The following is a 26,421-nucleotide window of genomic DNA, read 5'->3' as shown; positions in this document are numbered from 1 at the left end:
AGACACTCGTGGTACATTAGAAATTATTGATTCATTAATTTATTCAACCTTTGTTTAGATGAAGGTCAAATTGAGGATGACACATCAGACAGCGCTGTGATTGAGTGGGATTACTCTTCCTGGTTCTCTTGCCATGCTGGAATTGGTCACACTCTCAGTCTCTCCTTAAGCGGGACTTCTGATTTCCTAATATGGCGGCTGATGCTTTCATCCGAGATGCTTGAGGGGCTCTTGTCTCTTGCCTGTTCTGCCCCTGGTTTCACATTGCCTTTGACTCTGTTTCTGGTCTTCTTCCCTCTGAGGGTAACACAGTCAACCTCACCATCTGCCTTTTTCACCCTTCCCAAGCGCCACTAGTCTGGGAAACATTTTGCCATCTCTCAGTGCCCCTGTCAGCCTCTTCTCTTAATTTCACCCCCAGACCAATGGCCAAACGAGTGGACCGACCAGGACCCCTCCTTGAGCACTCAGTTAGCCTGGGTTGAGTATGCACATCATTATCTCCCCTCTTCTTTTACTGGCATGTCCCCTTTAAGAGCTCTCTAGGCTACCAACCGCCACTGTTCCCAGCCTAAGATGGAGAGATTTCTGTGCCCTCCGTCCAGATCCACCTTTGGTGCCGTCGCAAATGTGGAGAAAGGCTTGTGCTGCCTTGCTCAGAACAGCTGCCAACAACAAGCGCATTGTAGACCGCAACTGGATCCAGCCTCCAACTACGTCCCAGAAACTCTCATGTCGTTTCATTGGTCCATTTGAGATGGAAAGAATCATTAATCCAGATACAGTTACTGAAGTTATCCAGGACCAGGAGCCAGCCATCTTTCCATGTTTCTCAGCTGAAGCCAGAGTCTTTCAGCCGTTTGTCTTCCTACCAGTCACCCTCCACATGAGCAGATCATTGATGACCATCCTGCTTATACTTGAACATGCGCTGCCTGCGGCCGGGGTCTGCAGTACTTGGTGGATTGGAAAGGTTATGGTCCTGAGAAACGCTGTGGAGTCCGCACTCCCACGTCTTGGACTCAACCCTGATGAGGGTCTTTCATCCTAGGCATCTGGACAACCTGGTCGTCTGGAGGCTCCTGTTGGGGGGGCAGGGGGTTAATATAATGGTCCTACAATGACCCATGTGGTTCTGTGTACATTGAATTATATGTGACATGAAGATTCTTACTTCTATGTCTGAATATCATATATTTGGTCTTGTTGAAATTTAAGACTAATTTCGAATTAAAGAGTGGCAGCTTGTTAGATCATCTGTGGCAATTCAGTCTCAGTGAAGAACTCTATCATCTGCATAAAGATGGGTGTTATACATTGTTAATATAAACTGTAAACAAGACAGGAGCCAGTGAACAATTTCCTGCACAGCAAAGAAGTCAGTGTCTCAGAATTGAAGTAGAATAAATCTATTTTGAACTGTTAAAGGAGCAAGTAAGAAAAAAACAGTATAATACAAATATAATACAATAATTATAATAATTATAATGTATTTATTGCATTTATAATGCAATAAAAACAAACCATTACCGCAACCTTTACCTGCTCTTACACAGCCGTTTCTTATGAGCAATGACCATGATGCATTATAAGCATACAGTTGTAACAGAGCGAGTACACAATTCAAATTAATCCTGGGTCAAAGAGGTGCTTAAAACAGCAGAGATAGGGGTATAATGGCATGTCATGAGAAGACTCATGTTACGCCTGTAACCATTTAATCATGAGCAGCTCTGGTAGCGTCTAATGTGCCCACATCATTCAACTGGTTATATTCACTGAATCAATTCCCCCGATTGTGTTCTACATTACAACATACACCAAACGTTTTCTCGATAAAATGCAAAACCAACACACAGCCAAGTCTGTCATAGCTGAGGCTTACCGTTAGCTTACTCGCTAATGTTTGACAAAAAAACAGACACATTTACTGTACGTACCTTTCTTTGTGGGTTCTGTAGCGATGGACGAAGATGGATGTAGTAGTTGTCACTGATTGTTGACCTGCTGATCTCACACACCGATCTTCTCTTCATCAACTGTGAAAGATGTTGGATGGATGGCGGCGCGCACAGATGCAGCAGCTCGCAGCTCCGGGTTTTTTCTTTTTCTTTTGTTTTTTCGTATGTCTTTTTGCTCAGAAACTACGTCTACAGTCACCAGGAGCTACTGGACATCGGTCATAGCATCAGATCGACAATATCAGTAGAGTCGAGCTGATCTTATGACATTCCAAACGCCATAGCGAGGTCACCGGGTGCTCCGTGGATTGTTCAGTGACCAGGACCATCACGACCTGGCCTGATGATGCGCTTCCTCAACTACAGCAATGTTTCCAGCACACTGAATGGAGTGTCTTTGAACATCAGGACCTGACGGTACACACAGAGGCTGTACTATCATACATCAAGTTCTGTGTGGGGAACGTAACAGTGGATAAACGCATCCGAGTGTTCCCCAATCAGAAGCCCTGGATGAACAGCCAGGTCAAGACACTCCTCAAAGACCGCAACACCGCCTTCAGGTCTGGAAACAGAGAACTATACAGTGCTGCCAGAGCTGACCTGAAGAGAGGAATCAGCAGGTGTGGCAGGGAATCCAGCAGATTACCAACTTCAAGGGACAGACCAACACAGGCGCGGACTCGAGCATCGCACTAGCGGAGGAGCTGAACTCCTTCTTTGCACGCTTCAAGACCCCTGCCCAACAGTCCGCAGCCACACCACCCCAGCCTCATCCAGCTTCCAGCTCCCGACCACTGACTGTGCAGGCACAGGAGGTGGAATGGATGCTAAGCAGGGTGAACCCCAGGAAAGCTTCTGGACCTGACTGTGTTCCGGGGAAGGTGCTTAGGGCCTGCACTGCACAACTCTTGCAGGTCTTCACCACAATCTTCAACCTCTCCCTGACACAGTCCACCATCCCAGCTTGCCTGAAGTCTGCTACCATCATCCCAGTACCGAAGAAATCAACCACCGTCAGCCTCAAGGACTACCGCCCAGTTGCACTCACACCCATCATCACCAAGTGCCTGGAACGGCTGGTCCTAAACCACATAAGGACCTGCTCCCCCCCTCCTTCGACCCTCACCAGTTCGCTTACAGAGCAAACAGGTCGACAGAGGACACAATAGCCATCACACTCCGCACCGCGCTGAGCCACCTGGAACACCGGGAGAGCTACGTCAGGATGCTCTTCATTGACTACAGCTCAGCATTCAACACTATCATCCCTGACATCCTGGTCAGCAAACTGTTGGACCTGGGACTGCCCCCACTCCCCTGCTCCTGGATTAAGGACTTCCTCACAAACCGACCCCAGACAGTCAAACTGGGACACCACCTCTCCTCCACCCGGACACTGAGCACGGGCTCCCCACAAGGGTGTGTGCTGAGCCCGCTGCTCTACACCCTCTACACCACAGACTGTAGACCGCCCACTCCAGTAACACCATCCTTAAGTTCGCAGACGACACGACGGTGGTGGGACTGATCACGGGGGGAGATGAGTCTGCCTACAGGGACGAGGTCCTGAAATTGTCTGAGTGGTGCTCAGCGAACAACCTGTCTCTGAACACCACAAAGACCAAAGAAATCATCCTGGACTTCAGGAAACACAGGACAGATCCATCTCCCCTCTACATACACGGCGACTGCGTGGAGAGGGCCCGCACCTTCACCTTCCTGAGCACCGTGATCTCTGCTAGCCTTTCCTGGTCTGCAAACACCTCAGCTGTAACATCTGCGAGAAGCTGCTGGTGACTTTCTACCGCTCCACCATCGAGAGCATTTAACCTACTGCATCACGGTGTGGTTCTCCCACAGCACCGAGGCAGATAGGAAGAGGCTCCAGAGAGGTCAGGACAGCACGGAAGATCATCGGATGCCCCCTCCCTATTATTGTAAAGACTATTTTACTGTACATACTTACAACCTGCACCACTGCACATATTTATTTATATTTTTATACTTACATTGCACTACTTACCTTGTACTTTTTACTTTATTTTATGTTTGTGTTAATACTTGGATGCTGCTAGAAATTCGTTGTACACTTGTGCAATGACAATAAAAGGATTCTGATTCTGAACAATCCTGGAAACCAAGTTTTATTATTTTTGATGAAGGTCTTCCATGATATCTGCTTCATGTGTTAGCAGCCTCAGCTGGACTGCTGCTTCCTATTTGGTTGCCTGGTTTGCGCACATTGTACTGAAAATCAGCCAATCATGTTTAAAAAAAAAAAAGGAACTTTTGAATATCGCAAAGTATGCAAATATTAGATTTTTAAAAGTCAAGTCACCTATTTGTATTCCAAGTTAAGCTAATATATTATATATTATATAATATATTAATATCAAGTCAGAGTCAAGTTGAGTCTATCAGTGTTAGCCAAGCAGGTCTCAAGTCCTCAAATGTGTCGACTCAACTATGACTTGGGTCAAGTCATGTAATAATTATATTACTGGCACAACTTTGAGGTAATGATTTTGTTCATCTGCGTGTACTTTGACACAGAAGCATTGCTGCTAATCTGCCAGTAACACAGTGGGTGCTGCTCCATAACTGACTGCAGGACCAACAAGGGCGTAGGTTTGGTCTCAGCTTTGGTAGTGACATTACCAGGGGTGGACTGGGACAAAAATTCAGCTCTGGCATTTTCTGTCCAGACCAGCCCACTATATTATCAGCGGACACCACGAAGAAGTCCACAAATCTCGTGGCGTCCTTTCTCACACATACTACAAAGGAGAGTCATATTCCTTGATAGCAGTTAACAAATAAAGCACGTAGCTATGAACTCAAGGACTAAAACTGACAGCTATAGCAATCAACCAATCAATCTTTGTTCATTATAGTGTCAAATCACAACAGAAGTTATGTTATGACCAGGGGTGGGACGAGACTAACGGGAAGAACCCAAAACCAGAGACGGGGTGGAGTTTTTCTCACATCATTACTTACATTTGCACAACAGTTGGTGCATTTCTCAAAACAATTAGTACAAACTGCAAAACCTTGTTGATAACCTGCAAAAGCATGTCACATGCTCAAAATAGAGGTCATTCCTCAAAACCAAGTATTCCTATCAATGAAAGTGTGTGTGTCATAAAAAAAAGTCCTGACACCATCATTTATGAACAAGGTAGTCAAATGGCTTTGTCGTGTTTTCATTAGGACACTTTACTAGTGTTTCCCAATGCAAAAAAGCCAGATCTTTGTGACCTGAAAATGCTCAAGACTATACACTAACACTATACACAGCCATTTGAAAACTACAGTAAAAGTAACACATTTACACACAAATTATACCTATTAGATAGTTATCACCTCAGTAAACAATAAATGAATTGAAAGATTACAATAAATTCAATGGTAAATATTGCAAATTAAATTTATTATTTGCTATAGGTTTACTTGTGTTTTGTATCTCTGTTTACAGCTCATCAGGCCACGTGAATGTTTACGGTTGCTATGGCAACAAGAGACCGCTGACGTTAGCATCTGTTAGCTAGCTTAGCTAAATCATCTGAACAATAATAACCCATAATATCACAATTCGGCGTATTTGAACAAAATCAACCACAACTACCAACAGTCACAGCCCTTTAACTCTGGGCTGATGTGCTGCCACATGTTAGATTGTCAAAGTTAGAAAATAACGACTTCAGTCCCTGAGGAGCTACGTTAGCATTAGCGGCAGCTGCGTTAGCATTAGCGGCAGCTACGTTAGCATTAGCGGCAGCTGCGTTCATCAGTATGCAGTTAGTGAGGTCGCATCACATTCAATGTAAAAACGTTTTTTACTTTGTTTTGGACATGTCTCAAACATTTAGCCGAGCCAGCCCCAGGCTGACGTTACTGACCCTGTCTGCCTCCACTCGCTCATCATCGTCAGGTCCTCCTCCCTCGTCTCCCGGCGCAGCAGCACCTGTGGCTGCTGGCGGGTCGGTGTCACTGGTCCCGGCACCAAAAAGCTCCGTCAACTTCGCACATTTAGCAGCCTCCACCTCCAGAGACTTCAACTTTTTAATCGCTGTTTCTCAGCTGTTTCTTCCTCTTATCCATTTCAAGTAGCGGACACAGTTTGGAAGATGCTCACTACTACCACTCACTAACGTTACTACTGGCTCAGCAGCAGACAAATATTGGTAGTGACTATTTTGCAATCCTCGAACATTGGTTGTGACATGTCACGACCATCTATATAGAAACCTACGCCCATGAGGACCAACAACAACTTCACCTCAGAGAAGTTATAAAAACTAATCTGAGTGAAATTTTGTAAATGTAAGGGAAGAATTGTCAGAACAAATTACAAATCTGTGTACACAAGGTAGCAACAACTCCGACGTTGAGTCATTCAGGCTCCGTTCTGTCCTTTAACCTTACTGGGAAGAACTTTTTTTTGATTGCATGACACTGTGGTGACTTTCCGTCCAACTTCTCTGACTCTTCAACCAATGGTAGCATCAGACGGAGGATATTAAAGTGCTGATTCAGTGTTCAGTAGGGACAGCTGGATGGAGGAGAGTCAACAGCTGCAGACAGGACACATTAAGTGATGAACTCCCAAACACCAACTACAGGTGAAACCTGCTGAACTGTGAGCAGCTCGTCAGGTTATATTTGAGTCCTGAAAGCTGAATTTCTTCAACAATCAGATCAATTCAAATTGTTTCAGATAATTTCTATACTGCTATATATTTAGATTCCCGTTCTTTTGTCTGTCTCACTAAATCTGAAGCAAGTTAGATTATGACTCTGAACTGGCTGAATCTTTGGATTCATTTTCAGTTCTCTCTTCAGTGTGAAACCAAACCCCCTGACGAGAGATGAGCCAGCTCTGCTTTTTGTCAGGTTTGTTTGCCAAAATGTTTCATGCTGTTGATGTGTTGTTTGTCTCTTTGTATATATTTGCTGTCGGGCCCTTTCAAAGTTCACATGTAGCCAGAACACGGACTTACTGTTAAATATTAAGAAATGTGGTAAATGTTGCTATGTTTATAATCAGCATTAATTCTCAGTACAACTGTTTTAGCATCAAGTCAGATTGATATAAAAAGCTGAAAATCACAAATTTTCCTCAGAGGTACAACATTCAACAGCCTGTATGCTTTGACCCTGGATTAAGATCAAGATAAAGTCCTCTTTATGTCGTCTCCACAGAGCAGACTTATTTATTTACTTAAAGAAAGCTTATCAGAAAAAACAGAACGTGGCCCCAGAAGCTGCAGATCAGGCAGCATCACCCAATGATACAGCCTATAATTACAAGATAATTATAACAAGTTTGGGTTTAAGTTATCACAGTGACTATATCCAGATATGTCCAAAATCTTGGCAGATGTTTTCACATTCTTGTTCCTTATTTTCCTTACAGTAAGCAACTTGTTTCAGCTGATCTTTGGGTCAAATAAACATTTGCAAAGTATAACGTTAATCCAAAACGGTCCTGAAGTCCTACAAGTGTCTTTCTTTGAACAAGAGAAGCACTATCTTTACAGATTGACTTTACTTATTCGCAAGAAAACAAACACTGAATATTGCTGACATAAGGTTATCGGTCTTAAAAATGGGACAGACTTCAATACATTACTTAAATTGTTTTTTACCTTTTTTCAACTCCCTAGTAGACAGTGATTATGTAAGTTAAACATCAAAAGTCCCTTCAGTTATGTGTCTGTTTTTATATTACAGTTCACATATAATAAAAGACATTGAGTACTAGAGCCGACATTAAAAATGATCTGATTGTCAATAATTAAATTATTGGATGATTGTGATAATTGAACGAGAATTGTACTGATGGTCAAAGAATGCAGTGATGTATGTTGTCCTCTGAGACAAACTTGTAAGTATTTGTGACTTTAAGTTATATGAATTTAATCAACTTAGTGAATTTGATTTAATTGTTTGCTGGATACCAGAGAGTGAAAGCTGGCTCCAGTCATGTGGTTTGAATTTTGGTGGTGGACCTGCTCTTTTGTTTATAAGATGATTATTTCTAAAGTTGATTTGTACAACTTGAAGGCATCTTACACAAACATACTATGATCAGCCACAAGTGAATAATGTTGATAATCTCTTTATTATGCATTGCTCTGCTGGTTCTGGCATAAATGTTAATGCAAACACTGTTGCAGACCAAATACACCCCCTCATGGTAGCTTCACTCTGCCACGCCACAACAGCTGCTCAGGGATGGCTCGGGGAACATGCCAAAGAGCTCAAGGCGATGATAATCTGGCTTCAAAATTTTGATTCCAATCAGATTGAGCATACATGGGACGTGCTGGAACAACTCCTATCTATGGAGGCCCCACAGTAGATTGGGTTTTTCTTGACCCATGGAGGTATGGACACGGGCATCGGGGGGTATTTTGTGGTGTTTCTCATTAGGGCAATGGGAACAGATTATTTGATTCCTGTGTGTTGTGAGGTCAGGCCTCCAATTTTCAGACTTGTTCTGGCCTGCTCATGGATGTTTGATCGGATTAAGGTCTTGGGAATTTGGAGACTACTCATTCAGTTTATTTTATGTTACTCAGGCCATTCCTGAGCAGTTTTTGCCGTGTTGAAGGGTGATTATCATACTGGGGGTCCACTGTCATGAGGCAGAGCACTCAGCAGTCACGCAACAGTGTTTGGGTCGAATGCCAGGCCAGGAGTCAAGGTTCCCAGCAGAACATTGCTCTGTAGTTAGATGATCAGTCTTATTCACTTCACCAGTTAATACTTTTGCTGTTGTTGCTGATCATTGATGTACATTGGAGTAGTTCGGAAATTAGATGTTCAAATCATTTGGTCTCTCTGTTTTCAGGCTGATTCAACTAAAACTCTGAACAAGGAGGTTTTCTGAGGAGGGAGGATGGAGAACGTCTCCTCACACAAACACTTCATCCTCGATGGTTTCAGTGAACTCGGAGCACTGAGGCCCGTCCTCTTCATCCCCTTCTTCATCATGTTCATTGTGTCACTGTCGGCCAACTCCCTGCTGCTGTACGTCGTCATTTCACAGAGGAGCCTCCACTCACCGATGTGCATCCTCATGGCTGGCATGGCCTTTGTGGACCTGAGCTACCCGGTGTTCTTCGTCCCCAACATGCTGCTGAGCTTCTTGTTTGACTGGAGGGGAATCTCTCTGATTGGCTGCCTGGTTCAGATGCACTTCATTCACTTTATTGCATCTTTTCATTCTACGTTTCTTGTATGGATGGCACTGGACCGCTACTTTGCCATCTGCACACCACTTTACTACCATGAACACATGGCTTTACCCAAATTCCTCAAGTTTATAATCCCGCTTGTGGTCAGAAATGTTCTCCTGTTCACACTGATGGTGAGTTTGGCAGGAACATTGTCATTCTGTGCTGGAAATGTGATGAACCACTGTTTCTGTGAGCACATGGCCTTAGTGGAGCTGGCCTGTGGAAGTACAGCCATCAACAACCTGGTGGGGTTACTGACAATTTTCCTCAATCCAGTGGCAGACTTCATCTTTATTTCTGCCTCCTATGTGGTGATATTCAGCTCTGTGCTCAAGTCCGGCAGGTCAGGGGTCAAAGCGCTTCACACCTGCATCACCCACATAGTGGTCATGATCGTAAGCCTGACTGTCGCTCTTGTCGCTCTCCTGTCGTACCGGATCAGAAATGGTCTTCCTGCGGGTGTTCGTGTTTTCTGCAGCATCATGTATCTGCTGTTCCCGAGCTGTTTCAACCCGATCATTTACGGAATTAGAACCACCGAGATCCGACAGCACATCCTGAAGATGCTAATGTCCTGTCGCTTTGTCAAGATTGTGCCCCATTTTAAGAAATGATTTATCTTTGTATAGTTTCTGTAACTTATTTGGGAGCCTGTTTCCATGAGAAAAGCAAAATATAATAATAATTATAATAATAATCATACGCTTTACATAATCACATTAAAATATGAATCAAAAGTTACGAAGGGGTTGCGTTCTTGAGCCAGACTGCAAGGGGAGCTCGCCTGGAGTCTGGGGCTGGGCACAGGAACATAAGGGAACATGGTGGCAGGCCACCATAGGCCAAAGGTCAATGATTGATTTTATGTTCATATCATCAGAATGAGTAATGAGGATGAACTGGGAACTGTCCGTTGGGTCTCCAGCTCCCACCTTCAGAAGAGTTTTTGTGCATCCCAGGGGAGGTTGGGGACATGGACCCATCTGAGAGGGTCATGTTCAAGGTTTCCATTGTGGAGGCAACATGCTGTGTTCAGAAGGTCATTGGTCCATGTTTGGCAGCAACCCAAGAACCCACCACTGGACAATGGTGGTGAGGGAAGCTGTCAAGCTGTAAAGGGAGGGGAAGAAACTTCATGAAAGCCCTTCTAGGGATGGGTGTTGCAAATTAGTATCCTTCATGAACACTGTGATACATTGGAAAGCTGTTTGTTTTTGGATGTATATCTGTCCCCATCAAATAAACCATAAACAATAAATAACTAAATAAAATAAGGAAGCGTTTTAAGCTTATTTGGCCCAAAGGTCTCTTGAAGCAGTGGACAGGAACCGGTAGGCCAGAAGGGTTGCAGCTTCAGCAGTCACTGAAGAAAAACTTGGGTGTGGGAGGAGGTCGGGAAAGCTTTGGAGAAGGACTTTCAGTTTGCCTAAAGGAAGTTCTGGCAAAACCTCTGGAAACTCAGGAAGAGAAAGCAGGTCTTGGCCCACGCTGTGGAAGTTTCCTTCAGAGTGCCGGATTGTCGAAACTGGGATTAAGGAGAAACAATACGGATTTCATCCTGGTCATGGAGGGATAGACTAGCTCTTCCTCCTTGGGTCTACGGCCCATATAACCAAGGTTAGAGCTGTTTCTGTTTACTCTGCACAAAGTTAAACACATTTCCAGTGGGTGTTGGAGTCTTTCAGGGCTGTCCCTTCATTTTTTGCCTCTGGCCTGAGTTAGCATTTATTTGTTTGGCAGATGTAAATATAGACTAGAGGCCAGCAATCAGAATGCAGATGGCGACTGTTCGATGGTGTTGATGTGCTGTAATTATCCCACCTCTGCTCCACTGGCCCTGAATCACCCCTTAAACCTTCAGTGACTCTCCATTGTAGAATGACAATCACCCTTTCCTGGATATTTTGAACCAGTGACAGGACTCTCCTCCAGTCATCCGCATTGCCATATTCATATATGTGTGAATATATCCTTTAAATAAGGATATGACTCGCTCAACTTTAAGGGAACGATTTCAATCATTTCACTTTAACACTGAAACACAGCTGCCAGTGGGTGCTGCTCGCTAACTAACCACAGGACCAACAACATTTTTTTAAAAAGTGATTAAATTCAAGGAATGAATTGTCACTTTGAGGGAACAAATTAAACCTGTGCACACAAGGCAGCAACAACTCTGACGTTGAGTCAGTCAAACTCTGTTCTGTCCTTTTACCTTACTTGGAAGAACCTTTTTTTGATTGTGTGACACTGTGGTGACTTTCCGTCCAACTTCTTTGACTCTTCAACCAATGGTAGCATCAGACGGAGGATATTAAAGGGCTGATTCAGTGTTCAGTAGGGACAGGTGGATGGAGGAGAGTCAGCGGCTGCAGACAGGACACATTAAGTGATGAACTCCTGAACAGCACCAAGTTCAACCTGCTGATATCTACATAGCTGAACTGTGAGCAGCTCGTCATGTTCGAGTCCAGATGGTTTTAGACATTTTCTTTACTGTAATATTTTTCGATTCTCATGAATTTCTCTGTTTTATTGAACCTGAAACAAGTTAAATGTTCTCACTGAAGTGGTTGAATCTTTGAATTGATTCCATTATGTTTTCAGTGTGTTGTCAGTTCTCTCTTCAGTGTGAAACCAAACCCCCTGAGGAGAGATGAGACCAGCTGTGCTTTTTGTCAGGTTTGTTTGGCCAAAATGTTTCATGCTGTTGATGTGTTGTTTTTCTCTTTGTATATATTTGCTGTCGAGCCATTTCAAAGTTCACATGTAGCCAGAACACAGACTTACTGTTAAATATTTTGAAAATGTAGTAAATGTTGCTGTGTTTAAAGTCGGCATAGTTTCTGAGCATAACTGTTTTAAAGTCAAGTCAGATTGATATAAAGAGCTGAAAATCACAAATTTTCCTCAGAGGTCTTTACAAACTGTACAACATTCAACAACCTCTATCCTTTGACTCTGATTTAAGATCAGGAAAATCTCCTTCTGACTGTGTTGTCTCCACAAGGTAGACAGGTGGAAATGAGTAGCATTACATGAGCACCATGTAAGAAAAGTCATGATAATAACTTAAATGTGAAGAAAAGTGAGTCAGGCACGACGGAGTGTGGCCCCCAAAACACCAGATCAGGCAACATCAAGATTCTGATTATATTCTTACATAACAAGAGAATTATTATGAGTTTGGGTCTATACGGGATCAACGTAGAAGTGTTGATTTTTCTGCTGAATTTATCCAGAATATGTTGAGAATCTCAGCAGTTGTCATTGCAATGTCTTGCTCTCATTTTTGTATAAATGTCAAACTACAGAACTGAAGCTAATGCAGGAAACAGTAAGCTACTTGTTTCAGACCATTTTAAGGTCATAAAAAGTGTGAAGTCACTTCTAAAGTCCTAAATGTCTCTTCCAGCGACTGAAACAAGATCTTAACAGATCGTTTCATGTTTTGTAAATGACTGATTCATTCAAACAAAAACAAAAAAAACACTGAACATTACTGGAAGTTTATTTTCTGTGTTAAAAATGGAATTGATTTTAATCACATTACTTTAACTGTTTTCACCACTTTCAGATATTTTCAGAATCAGTGGTCGACAAGATGATGGGGTAATGAATACAGTGAAACCCTTAAAAGGCTCATCAGCCATCTGTCATGTTTTATAGTTACATTCACAGATAATTAACAGATAATTATGTGATTGTCAACTGATCATTATGCTTTTTTCCACTGTGTTGTCAAACATTGCATTTGCAAAAACATCAGTCTATTAGAACCACTGTAAGTTATTGCTTTGATTTCATGTATTTAACTTTTATATTTATGTGCTTTACTCACTCAATGTTTTGTTTTTCATCATGTAATTCTGTGTTTCAGCTGTCTTCAAGTACAACATCCATTAGGCATGTTTCCATCCTTTGAATTGAAGGTTGAAGAATAAAGAGTTTTGTATGTTGTATAAATTTGTGATTTTAAGATTCTAAATTAAATTGGTTTAATGAATTAGATTTAGTTGTTTGCTGGGTACCGGCCCAGAGAGTGGTAGCAGGCTCCAGGCCTGTGATTTGACTTTTAGTGGTGGTCTGTTTTTTTGTTTACAACACAATAATATTGTAAGTTCTTTTGAAAAACCTTGAAGGCATCTTACAGAAACATACTCTGATTATCCACAATATTACAAGGACAAACACATTAAGTGAATAACATTGATCATCTTGTTTCAATGCAATGTTCTGCTGTGAAACCTTGGGCTTCACATGTACCACCCACCCAAAGACTGTTGCAGACCAAGTCAAACCCCTCAAGGCAACAGCACTTCCTGGCAGCAGCACAATGCACCTTGCCACACCACAACACCTGCTCAGGACTGGCCAGAGGAATGTGACAAAGCGCTCGAGATGGGAACAAGTCGATCTATGGAGGACTCACCATGGATCAAATTTGGCTCTGAACCATCGAGGCATGGATACAGGACCTGTAAGGGTGCCCTGTTGTGTCTGGCAATAGGAAGTTGACAACTGATCATATGAGTCATGTGTTGCGAGGTCGGGCCTCCATTTTTCACACTTGTTCCAACTTGCCCACGGATGCTTGATTGGATTAAGGTCTTGAGAATATGGAGGCCAGGTCGACTCCTTCAGTTTTATTGTTTATGTGCCTCAGGCCGTTCCTGTGCAGTTTTGCATGGTCCTACCTGGGACCACTGTCATCCAGTGGTGCCATTGCAATGACAAGTTGTACTTTGTCTGCAAAAGTGTTTGGGTGGCCTGGCCAGGAAGTCAAGGTTTCCCAGCTGAACATTGTATCATAGTGAGATGATAAATGTTATTCACTTCACCTGATGAGACTTTTATCGTTGCTGATCAGTTTGCATTGGAGTAGTTTGGAAGTTAAATGTTCAAATCTCCTTCTCTGTTTTCAGGCTGATTCAACTAAAAATCTGAACAAGGAGGTTTTCTGAGGAGGGGAGGATGGAGAACGTCTCCTCACACAAACACTTCATCCTCGATGGTTTCAGTGAACTCGAGCACTGAGGCCCGTCCTCTTCATCCCCTTCTTCATCATGTTCATTGTGTCACTGCTGGCCAACTCCCTGCTGCTCTACGTCGTCATTTCACAGAGGAGCCTCCACTCACCGATGTGCATCCTCATGGCCGGCATGGGCCTTTGTGGACCTGAGCCTCCCGCTGTTCTTCGTCCCCAACATGCTGCTGAGCTTCTTGTTTGACTGGAGGGGAATCTCTCTGATTGGCTGCCTGGTTCAGATGCACTTCATTCACTTTATTGCTTCTTTTCAGTCACATTGCTTGTATGGATGGCACTGGACCGCTACTTTGCCATCTGCACACCACTTTACTACCATGAACACATGGCTTTACCCAAATTCCTCAAGTTTATAATCCCGCTTGTGTTCAGAAATGTCATCTGATCACACTGTTTGTGAGTCTGGCAGGAACATTGTCATTCTGTGCTGGAAATGTGATGAACCACTGTTTCTGTGAGCACATGGCCTTAGTGGAGCTGGCCTGTGGAAGTACAGCCATCAACAACCTGGTGGGGTTACTGACAATTTTCCTCAATCCAGTGGCAGACTTCATCTTTATTTCTGCCTCCTATGTGGTGATATTCAGCTCTGTGTTCAAGTCCGGCAGGTCAGGGGTCAAAGCGCTTCACACCCTGCATCACCCACATCGTGGTCATCACTGTCAGCTTGACCATTGCACTTGTCGCTTTCCTGTCGTACCGGATCAGAAACGGTCTTCCTGCAGCCATTCGGGTGTTCACCAGCACCATGTATCTGCTGTTCCCGAGCTGCTTCAACCCGATAATTTACGGAATCAGAACCACAGAGATCCGACAGCAGATCCTGAAGACACTGTCATGCTGCTTTGCCCCATTTATAAGACACTATTAAAAATCTGTAATGTAAATGGCTCTATTAGGCTATATGAAAACAATGTTCATGAAGAAAACAAAAAAATCGATCAGAAGTTGGGTACAATATAAGGAGAATAACAAGAGCTCCAGAACTGAGCCCTGCCTTACACCATAAGACAGTGGAGAGGAATAACACACAAAGTCTAGACGGTGAAACTTCTGACCAGAGAACAGTCTAATTTTATGCCTTGTCTGGACTTACAGGCAGAAACTAAAATCTGCTCTGCCTGTGGTCTGTGAGGAGATGCACCTGCTTTGGCTGCCACTGATCGGAGGTTTCCTCCTCACATCACGGCGAACCATCAACTGGTGGATGACCTGAAGTTTTACTGCAGGTTTGATTGCCTCAACACACACCGTACCCCAGCTTAGACATTAACAACAATTTTGCATCTTATTTTCTTAAAGCAACAAAATGTTGAGTCTCATCCCCAGGTACTCTTACACTTTGTGTTGTTGGTGAACCTGTGTGCTGACGAGTATTTGTCAATCATGTGACGTGGTCTTTCTCCAGACAGTTACATATCAGTGAAAGTATTTCAACATTTTTAAAGATTTTTTTCATGGTCATTTTGTCGGATTATTATTGAAAAAGTTGTCATGTTTAAACTGGTGTTTAACAGACCCACAACAGCATCAACATTAATTGTTAAAATAATTCTGCGTTAATTTAGAACTGGAGGAAGGAGATCGGAGTCAACTCAAAATTCAAACTATGGTTTTAATCTTGTACAAGAGGAGCATTCGCAGAGCAACACGCAGGTCAGTTACAAAGTGAAGACTCAATTTCAGAAGAGCAATACTTGGCTTATATCTGTCTCTGTGGGTGTGTTTTCACTCTAACAGCTGCTCATTCATGCCCTCCTGCAGAGAAGAGAGTGTTTACCTTCAGTGGTTACTCAGTACCTTACATAGGTCATAAAACAACATAAAACAAGTAATAAAACAAGGTCATAAAAAGAGGTCACAAGTTACAGGTCACAGTTCACATTTAACAGTCTCTCTCAATAGGGCTGTGTAAACGTCAATTCACATTCCTCTACATGAAGTTCAAAATTCTCATCACATTAATCATTTCATTATTCAGTTGTCGTCTGTTCTAAGTGCTGTATCATAGGCAACTGGTCTTGTTTCAGTTTCTTGAAGACATTTCACCTCTCATCCAAGAGGCTTCTTCATTTCTAACTAACTGGAGGGGAGTCGCAGGCTTTTAAACTGTATGGGAGTGTCCTTACAAAGTGCGAGAGTGTACTTACAGAGTGTGGGAGTGCCCTTACAAAGTGTGGGAGTGTCCTTACAGAGTCATTAGGGACACGTGAGCTCTGAGTTTCAGAGTTCTTAGGGCCACTTGTGGGTCGTTGACCCGACCGGCCTTCATGTGGGTTGCTAAGGCAGGTGAGCCCAGGTGTGAATGGTTGTTAATCTGTCTGGGGAGAGAACTTAGTACTGTATTGTAGGTGGGTGATCAGTAATGTCTTAGTCCACCTCCTCTGTTCAGAGACGGTCGTTCCAGTTTGACATAGATGGATTCATTTACTCCTCTTTCAAACCATCGGTCTTCTCTGGACAACATGTTTACATTGTTGTCCTCAAAGGAATGATTTGTCTCCTTCAGATGTAAGTGGACAGCAGAGTCTGGACCTGAGGAGTTGGTCCTCCTGTGTTGTGCCATTTGTTTATGGAGGTTGTTTTGTCTCCCCAATGTACAAATCTGTGCAGTCCTGCTGCATTGAACAGCATGAACTACATTACATTACTGTTTATGCCTCCTGGGTGTTTTGTCCTTAGGATGGACAAGGTTCTGCCTCAGTGTTCAGGTTCACTGAGGTTCGAAGTGAACCAGGATATGATGTTTATTAAAGACCCTGCTGAGTTTCTCAGATATTCCCGCGACATAAGGAATGACGATGCTGTTACGTTTTTCTGTCTCCTCCTCTCTGTCTGCTCTGGATCGTTTAGATCCAGATCACCGCTGTCCTTAATGACTCTGTAAGGACACCCCCACACAGAGTTTAAAAGCCTGTATCTCCCCTCCAGTTAGTTAGAACTGAAGAAGCATCTTGGATGAGAGGTGAAACATCTTCAAGGAATGACCTGGATGACTGATAACTCCTGTGGCAGACTTCATCTTTCTTGCTGCCTCCTATGTGGTGATATTCAGCTCTGTGCTCAAGTCCAGCAGGTCAGGGGTCAAAGCACTTCACACCTGCATCACCCACATCGCGGTCATCACTGTCAGCTTGACCATTGCACTTGTTGCCTTCCTGTCGTACCGGATCGGAAATGGTCTTCCTGCAGCCATTCGGGTGTTCACCAGCACCATGTATCTGCTGTTCCCGAGCTGTTTCAACCCGATCATTTATGGGATCAGTACCACTGAGATCCGACAGCAGATCCTGAAGACACTGACATGCTGTCGCTTTGTTCGAACTGTGCCTCATTCATAAGAATCTGTTATGTAAAATGACTCTATAATATTGAAATCCATTTCTTTGAGGAAAGCCAAACATAAATTGAAAGTTCCTGATGACAAAAATGAAGACACTCGTGGTACATTAGAAATTATTGATTCATTAATTTATTCAATCTTTGTTTAGATGAAGGTCAAATTGAGGATGACACATCAGACAGCGCTGTGATTGAGTGGGATTACTCTTCCTGGTTCTCTTGCCATGCTGGAATTGGTCACACTCTCAGTCTCTCCTTAAGCGGGACTTCTGATTTCCTAATATGGCGGCTGATGCTTTCATCCGAGATGCTTGAGGGGCTCTTGTCTCTTGCCAGTTCTGCCCCTGGCTTCACATTGCCTTTGACTCTGTTTCTGGTCTTCTTCCCTCTGAGGGTAACACAGTCAACCTCACCATCTGCCTTTTTCGCCCTTCCCAAACGCCACTAGTCTGGGAAACATTTTGCCATCTCTCAGTGCCCCTGTCAGCCTCTTCTCTTAATTTCACCCCCAGACCAATGGCCAAACGAGGGGACCGACCAGGACCCCTCCTTGAGCACTCAGTTAGCCTGGGTTGAGTATGCACATCATTATCTCCCCTCTTCTTTTACTGGCATGTCCCCTTTAAGAGCTCTCTAGGCTACCAACCGCCACTGTTCCCAGCCTAAGATGGAGAGATTTCTGTGCCCTCCGTCCAGATCCACCTTTGGTGCCGTCGCAAATGTGGAGAAAGGCTCGTCCTGCCTTGCTCAGAACAGCTGCCAACAACAAGCGCATTGCAGACCACAACTGGATCCAGCCTCCAACTACGTCCCAGAAACTCTCATGTCGTTTCATTGGTCCATTTGAGATGGAAAGAATCATTAATCCAGATACAGTTACTGAAGTTATCCAGGACCAGGAGCCAGCCATCTTTCCATGTTTCTCAGCTGAAGCCAGAGTCTTTCAGCCGTTTGTGTCTTCCTACCAGTCACCCTCCACATGAGCAGATCATTGATGACCATCCTGCTTATACTTGAACATGTGCTGCCTGCGGCCGGGGTCTACAGTACTTGATCGTAAGCCTGACTGTCGCTCTTGTCGCTCTCCTGTCGTACCGGATCAGAAATGGTCTTCCTGCAGGTGTTCGTGTTTTCTGCAGCATCATGTATCTGCTGTTCCCGAGCTGTTTCAACCCGATCATTTACGGAATCAGAACCACCGAGATCCGAAAGCACATCCTGAAGATGCTAATGTCCTGTCGCTTTGTCCAGATTGTGCCCCATTTTAAGAAATGATTTATCTTTGTATAGTTTCTGTAACTTATTTGGGAGCCTGTTTCCATGAGAAAAGCAAAATATAATAATAATTATAATAATAATCATACGCTTTACATAATCACATTAAAATATTAATCAAAAGTTATGAAGGGGTGGCGTTCTTGAGCCAGACTGCAAGGGGAGCTCGCCAGGAGTCTGGGGCTGGGCACAGGAACATAAGGGTACATGGTGGCAGGCCACCGTAGGCCAAAGGTCGATGATTGATTTTATGTTCATATCATCAGAATGAGTAATGAGGATGAACTGGGAACTGTCCGTTGGGTCTTCAGCTCCCACCTTCAGAAGAGTTTTTGTGCATCCCAGGGGAGGTTGGGGACATGGACACATCTGAGAGGGTCATGTTCAAGGTTTCCATTGTGGAGGCAACATGCTGTGTTCAGAAGGTCATTGGTCCATGTTTGGCAGCAACCCAAGAACCCGCCACTGGACAATGGTGGTGAGGGAAGCATCTCAAGCTGTAAAGGGAGGGGAAGAAACTTCATGAAAGCCCTTCTAGGGATGGGTGTTGCAAATTAGTATCTTTCATACACACTGTGATACGTTGGAAAGCTGTTTGTTTTTGGATGTATATCTGTCCCCATCAAATAAACCATAAACAATAAATAACAAAATAAAATAAGGAAGCGTTTTAAGCTTATTTGGCCCAAAGGTCTCTTGAAGCAGTGGACAGGAACCGGTAGGCCAGAAGGGTTGCAGCTTCAGCAGTCACTGAAGAAAAACTTGGGTGTGGGAGGAGGTCAGGAAAGCTTTGGAGAAGGACTTTCAGTTTGCCTAAAGGAAGTTCTGGCAAAACCTCTGGCAACTCAGGAAGAGAAAGCAGTCTTGGCCCACGCTGTGGAAGTTTCCTTCAGAGTGCCGGATTGTCGAACCTGGGATTAAGGAGAAACAATACAGATTTCATCCTGGTCATGGAGGAATAGACTAGCTCTTCCTCCTTGGGTCTACGGCCCATATAACCAAGGTTAGAGCTGTTTCTGTTTACTCTGCACAAAGTTAAACACATTTCCAGTGGGTGTTGGAATCTTTCAGGGCTGTCCCTTCATTTTTTGCCTCTGGCCTGAGTTAGCATTTATTCGTTTGGCAGATGTAAATATAGACTAGAGGCCAGCAATCAGAATGCAGATGGCGACTGTTCGATGGTGTTGATGTGCTGTAATTATCCCACCTCTGCTCCACTGGCCCTGAATCACCCCTTAAACCTTCAGTGACTCTCCATTGTAGAAAGACAATCACCCTTTCCTGGATATTTTGAACCAGTGACAGGACTCTCCTCCAGTCATCCGCTTTGCCATATTCATTCATTCATATGTGTGAATATATCCTTTAAATAAGGATATGACTCGCTCAACTTTAAGGGAACGATTTCAATCATTTCACTTTAACACTGAAACACAGCTGCCAGTGGGTGCTGCTCGCTAACTAACCACAGGACCAACAACATTTTTTTAAAAATGATTAAATTCAAGGAATGAATTGTCAGTTTGAGGGAACAAATTAAACCTGTGCACACAAGGTAGCAACAACTCTGACGTTGAGTCATTCAGGCTCCGTTCTGTCCTTTTACCTTACTGGGAAGAACTTTTTTTGATTGCATGACACCGTGGTGACTTTCCGTCCAACTTCTCTGACTCTTCAACCAATGGTAGCATCAGACGGAGGATATTAAAGGGCTGATTCAGTGTTCAGTAGGGACAGGTGGATGGAGGAGAGTCAGCGGCTGCAGACAGGACACATTAAGTGATGAACTCCTGAACAGCACCAAGTTAAACCTGCTGATATCTACATAGCTGAACTGTGAGCAGCTCGTCATGTTCGAGTCCAGATGGTTTTAGACATTTTCTTTACTGTAATATATCTCGATTCTCATGATTTTCTCTGTTTTATTGAACCTGAAACAAGTTAAATTTTCTCACTGAAGTGGTTGAATCTTTGAATTAATCCCATTATGTTTTCAGTGTGTTGTCAGTTCTCTCTTCAGTGTGAAACCAAACCCCCTGAGGAGAGATGAGCCAGCTGTGCTTTTTGTCAGGTTTGTTTGCCAAAATGTTTCATGCTGTTGATGTGTTGTTTTTCTCTTTGTATATATTTGCTGTCGAGCCATTTCAAAGTTCACATGTAGCCAGAACACAGACTTACTGTTAAATATTTAAAAATGTAGTAAATGTTGCTGTGTTTAAAGTCGGCATAGTTTCTGAGCATAACTGTTTTAAAGTCAAGTCAGATTGATATAAAGAGCTGAAAATCACAAATTTTCCTCAGAGGTCTTTACAAACTGTACAACATTCAACAACCTCTATCCTTTGACTCTGATTTAAGATCAGGAAAATCTCCTTCTGACTGTGTTGTCTCCACAAGGTAGACAGGTGGAAATGAGTAGCATTACATGAGCACCATGTAAGAAAAGTCATGATAATAACTTAAATGTGAAGAAAAGTGAGTCAGGCACGACGGAGTGTGGCCCCCAAAACACCAGATCAGGCAACATCAAGATTCTGATTATATTCTTACATAACAAGAGAATTATTATGAGTTCGGGTCTATACGGGATCAACGTAGAAGTGTTGATTTTTCTGCTGAATTTATCCAGAATATGTTGAGAATCTCAGCAGTTGTCATTGCAATGTCTTGCTCTCATTTTTGTTAAAATGTCAAACTACAGAACTGAAGCTAATGCAGGAAACAGTAAGCTACTTGTTTCAGACCATTTTAAGGTCATAAAAAGTGTGAAGTCACTTCTAAAGTCCTAAATGTCTCTTCCAGCGACTGAAACAAGATCTTAACAGATCGTTTCATGTTTTGTAAATGACTGATTCATTCAAACAAAAACAAAAAAAACACTGAACATTACTGGAAGTTTATTTTCTGTGTTAAAAATGGAATTGATTTTAATCACATTACTTTAACTGTTTTCACCATTTTCAAATATTTTCAGAGTCAGTGGTCGACAAGATGATGGGGTAATGAATACAGTGAAACCCTTAAAAGGCTCATCAGCCATCTGTCATTGTTTTATAGTTACATTCACAGATAATTAACAGATAATTATGTGATTGTCAACTGATCATTATGCTTTTTCCACTGTGTGGCTCTGAACCATCGAGGCATGGATACAGGACCTGTAAGGGTGCCCTGTTGTGTCTGGCAATAGGAAGTTGACACCTGATCATGTGAGTCCTGTGTTGCGAGGTCAGGCCTCCATTTTTCACACTTGTTCCAACTTGCCCATGGATGCTTGATTGGATTAAGGTCTTGAGAATATGGAGGCCAGGTCGACTCCTTCAGTTCTTTGTTATGTGCCTCAGGCCGTTCCTGTGCAGTTTTGCATGGTCCTACCTGGGACCACTGTCATCCAGTGGTGCCATTGCAATGACAAGTTGTACTTTGTCTGCAACAGTGTTTGGGTGGCCTGGTTTCCCAGCTGAACATTGTATCATAATGAGATGATAAATAGTATTCACTTCACCTGATGAGACTTTTATTGCTGCTGATCAGTTTGCATTGGAGTAGTTTGGAAGTTAAATGTTTAAATCTCCTTCTCTGTTTTCAGGCTGATTCAACTAAAAATCTGAACAAGGAGGTTTTCTGAGGAGGGAGGATGGAGAACGTCTCCTCACACAAACACTTCATCCTCGATGGTTTCAGTGAACTCGGAGCACTGAGGCCCGTCCTCTTCATCCCCTTCTTCATCATGTTCATTGTGTCACTGCTGGCCAACTCCCTGCTGCTGTACGTCGTCATTTCACAGAGGAGCCTCCACTCACCGATGTGCATCCTCATGGCCGGCATGGCCTTTGTGGACCTGAGCCTCCCGCTGTTCTTCGTCCCCAACATGCTGCTGAGCTTCTTGTTTGACTGGAGGGGAATCTCTCTGATTGGCTGCCTGGTTCAGATTTACTTTGTTCACCTGATAGGAGCTTTTCAGTCCACTCTGCTGCTGTGGATGGCACTGGACCGCTACTTCGCCATCTGCACACCACTCTACTACCATGAACGCATGGCTTTACTGAGATTCCTCAAGTTTGTGATCCCGCTTCTGATCAGAAATGTGTTCATGGTCACGCTGGTAGTGATGAAGGCAGCACCGTTGTCATTCTGCAGTGAAAATGTGATACAACACTGTTTCTGTGAGCACATGGCCTTGGTGGAGCTGGCCTGTGGAAGCACCGCCATCAACAACCTGGTGGGGCTGTTGGCGGTGTTCCTCATCCCTGTAGCTGACTTCATCATCATCACTGCCTCCTACATCGTCATATTCAGCTCTGTGCTGAGTTCTGGCAAGACAGGTGTCAAAGCACTTCACACCTGCGTCACCCACATCATAGTCATGACTGTCAGCCTGGCCATCATACTGGTCGCTTTCCTGTCATATCGGCTCAAAAACGGTCTTCCTGCAGCCATTCGGGTTTTCTTCAGCATCATGTACCTGTTCTTTCCGAGCTGTTTCAACCCAATCATCTATGGAATCAGAACCACTGAGATACGACAGCACATCCTGAAGACATTGACGTGTTGGTTCCCAATTCTTAAGAGACCATTATAAAGTATCTATGTTCTATGAAAGCCCATCTAGGGCAGGACAGGAAAGAAGTTGGTGAGAAGTTAAGAACACCAAAATTATTCTAAGCTGCAGCGTTGAACGTGGCCTCGCATCCCTGTGCTCATTGAGGTGTGCAGCAGCCGCAGCCTCGTAACTGAACATTAAAAAGGTTGACACCGCTCACATAGTGAATAATATGTTATATTTCAGGTTACAAGTGGAGAACACACCATTAAAATTGCATGTATATCAAATGATGACTGTCACTCAAGGCTTACTTCCTGTTGCCAGAAGGTGGCGCAATGACTGTAACTCCCAATTTGCATTTCAGTGTCTCCATTCCAGGACTGAGATTTGGGGCAGATTCTCAGATGTTGCTGCGACATAAGGAATGACGATGTTGTTCCTCCTTCCCCTCTGTCTTTGTGGGCACTGTCTCAGCTGGATGGTTTGGGTTCTGATGACCTCCAGCTTGTGCTGTAAAAGATCCAGAGCAGACAGAGAGGAGGAGATGGGAAAACGTAACAACATCGCCATTCCTTATGTCGCGGGAACATCTGAGAAACTCAGCAGGGTCTTAAATAAACATCATATCCTGGTTCACTTCAAACCTACCAACATGCTGAGGCAGAGAATTGTCCATCCTAAGGACAAAACACCCAGGAGGCATAAACAGTAATGTAATGTAGTTTATGCTGTTCAATGCAGCAGGACTGCACAGATTTGAACACTGGGGAGACAAAACAACCTCCATAAACGAATGGCACAACACAGGAGGACCAACTCCTCAGGTCCAGACTCTGCTGTCCACTTACATCTGAAGGAGACAAATCATTCCTTTGAGGGCAACAATGTAAACATGTTGTCCAGAGAAGACAGATGGTTTGAAAGAGGAGTAAAATAATACCTCTATGTCAAACTGGAATGACCGTCTCTGAACAGAAGAGGTGGCCTAAGACATCACTGATCACCCACCTACAATACAGTACTGAGTTCTCTCCCCAGACAGCTTAACAACCATTCACACCTGGGCTCACCTGGCCTTAGCAACCCACATGAAGGCCGGTTGGGTCAACGACCCACAAGTGGCCCAAACAACTCTGAAACTCACACGTCTTTAACGACTCTGTAAGGACACTCCCACACAGAGTTTAAAGCCTGCAGCTCCTCCAGTTAGTTAGAAGTGAAGAAGCCTCTTGGATGAGACATGAAACGTCTTCAACAAACTGAGACACGTCCAGTTGACCTGGACGACTGAGAACCTTCATCAACATACATTAACACTACACAGAACTACATCAATACTACACAGAACCACATTAACACTACACAGAACCACATTAACACTACACAGAACCACATTAACACTACACAGAAGCAAAATTCAATTGCAAAAAAGTGAGAACTAGTGGAAATATGAATTTTGAAAAATGACGGATTCCTTGTTCTGGTAAAACATTTCTCTCTGTTATTAATGTGATGACTGTAAACATTCAGCAACAACTATTTAAATGAAAACATGTTGTAAATGATCGTCAGCGTCTCTGTGATGATCAGGACAAATTTCAGCTCAATCCAGTGAAAAGTAAGCGATTGCTGAGGCAGTGGTGGATTTAGCAATTTGGGGGCCCAAGGCAAACTTAGCTAGGGGGCGCTCCACATCCGTTCTTTTAAGACAAAAAAAGCAGGAAGGGCCACCCCAAAGGCACCTGTCAGTACTTGCTGTAAATAAAGAGTGAATGGGATGCGAGAATTAATTTTCAGATATAACACCAGTGTATGTCAAAATGCCAAATATTTACTTTTTCTAAAAATCTCACCAGACACGTGTGTGTGTGTGTGTGTGTGTGTGTGTGTGTGTGTGTGTGTGTGTGTGTGTGAGTGAATGAGTGAATGAGACTGTGCAACAATAGCAATTGCAAAACAATGTATGCAAACAGTCATACAACAGTAGTATACAAGGTGTGTATGAGAGGAAGGGGATGGAGATGGGGAGAGAGTGAGCGTTTGCAAAGATGAATTATTTGTGTGTGTGTGTGTGTGTGTGTGTGTGTGAGTGAGAGAGAGAGCTTAGTTGGACTAGTAGAGAGTGAGTGTATGGGAGTGAGGTTGTTATAATGAAATGGTAATTATTAACGGACATTGTGTAAAGCAACTAATGCTAGAGAGTTTGAGAGGGAGTAGGTCAGCATCACTTTTGTGGTCAGAAGAAGGGAGGCTATTTGGCCTGCTCACCACCACATCTTCATATTCATCAGTCATTGGTAGCTCCTCCACCAACTCTACTGGGTTGTCTGCATGATCGGACTCGGGAACAGCGGATTGTAGCTCCTCATTTTCACCACAACATAGGGCTAGCTCCTCAGGCTCTGAGTCTGCAACGACGTGTTCCTCGACATTAACGTTATTTTTTGTGTCAACCGGTGGTGGCACAGTAAACTTGGCGTTTTTCTTTTTAGTTTCTTCTCGCGTTTTCCTCTTATTAGACCCGCTTGGATAATTACGCTTCATTTTACCAGAACTCCGACCGCACGCCTTTCGTAAACAAACCGCAGCACTTCACTTCCTGACTGCAGTCTTTCATCTTTTCGCGGTCATGATGACTCATGGAATAGTCCATTATAGTACGAAAGGGGAGGGGGGGCAGATAATACGATTTGGGCATTCTGATGTTTTTTTGTTGTTTTTTCTTTATTTTCTGTTTAGAAGTACACAATTATACTTCACAAAGACAATGGTGGGGGGCTACTGGCCGGAGGCCCCGGGCCCCTGCTGGTTGGGGGGCCCTGCTGGTTGGGGGGCCCAAGGCAATTGCCTACCTTTGCCTTAATGGTAAGACCGCGCCTGTGCTGAGGTAATAATCACACAGAATCACTTAAATACTGAAATTTAGCTCAGAGGGCCAAACTTCAGAAATTCATAATTTAAAAAGTATTCTGAGAACAACTGTAGCATTTTGCAAGGTGC

At 43.6% G+C, this 26,421-nt stretch overlaps 2 protein-coding genes and 1 pseudogene across 2 annotated transcripts; all 3 read left to right on the top strand.

The window, feature by feature from the left end:
• Window positions 1-8,871: 8,871 nt before the first annotated feature.
• Window positions 8,872-9,825, top strand: LOC141011237 (olfactory receptor 52K1-like). The gene has a single exon (XM_073484506.1). The coding sequence runs from the start codon at window positions 8,872-8,874 to the stop codon at window positions 9,823-9,825; it is 954 nt and encodes a 317-aa protein (XP_073340607.1).
• A 4,360-nt stretch (window positions 9,826-14,185) lies between these two features.
• LOC141011228 (olfactory receptor 52E4-like) lies at window positions 14,186-17,599 on the top strand (annotated as a pseudogene).
• Window positions 17,600-22,512: 4,913 nt separating this feature from the next.
• On the top strand, window positions 22,513-23,457 carry LOC141011201 (olfactory receptor 52K1-like). Its single transcript, XM_073484459.1, has one exon. The coding sequence runs from the start codon at window positions 22,513-22,515 to the stop codon at window positions 23,455-23,457; it is 945 nt and encodes a 314-aa protein (XP_073340560.1).
• The last annotated feature ends 2,964 nt before the right edge of the window (window positions 23,458-26,421 follow it).

Source organism: Pagrus major, chromosome 2, assembly GCF_040436345.1.
Source record: "Pagrus major chromosome 2, Pma_NU_1.0".
Taxonomy (NCBI): Eukaryota; Metazoa; Chordata; class Actinopteri; order Spariformes; family Sparidae; genus Pagrus; species Pagrus major.
The sequence above is the reverse complement of the archived record's forward strand: the minus strand, read 5'-3'. Positions and strand labels throughout refer to the sequence as shown.

Bases quoted from the DNA above. Each gene is read 5' to 3' on its own strand.
- LOC141011237 (XM_073484506.1), top strand. From the start codon at position 8,872: ATGGAGAACGTCTCCTCACACAAACACTTCATCCTCGATGGTTTCAGT.
- LOC141011201 (XM_073484459.1), top strand. From the start codon at position 22,513: ATGGAGAACGTCTCCTCACACAAACACTTCATCCTCGATGGTTTCAGT.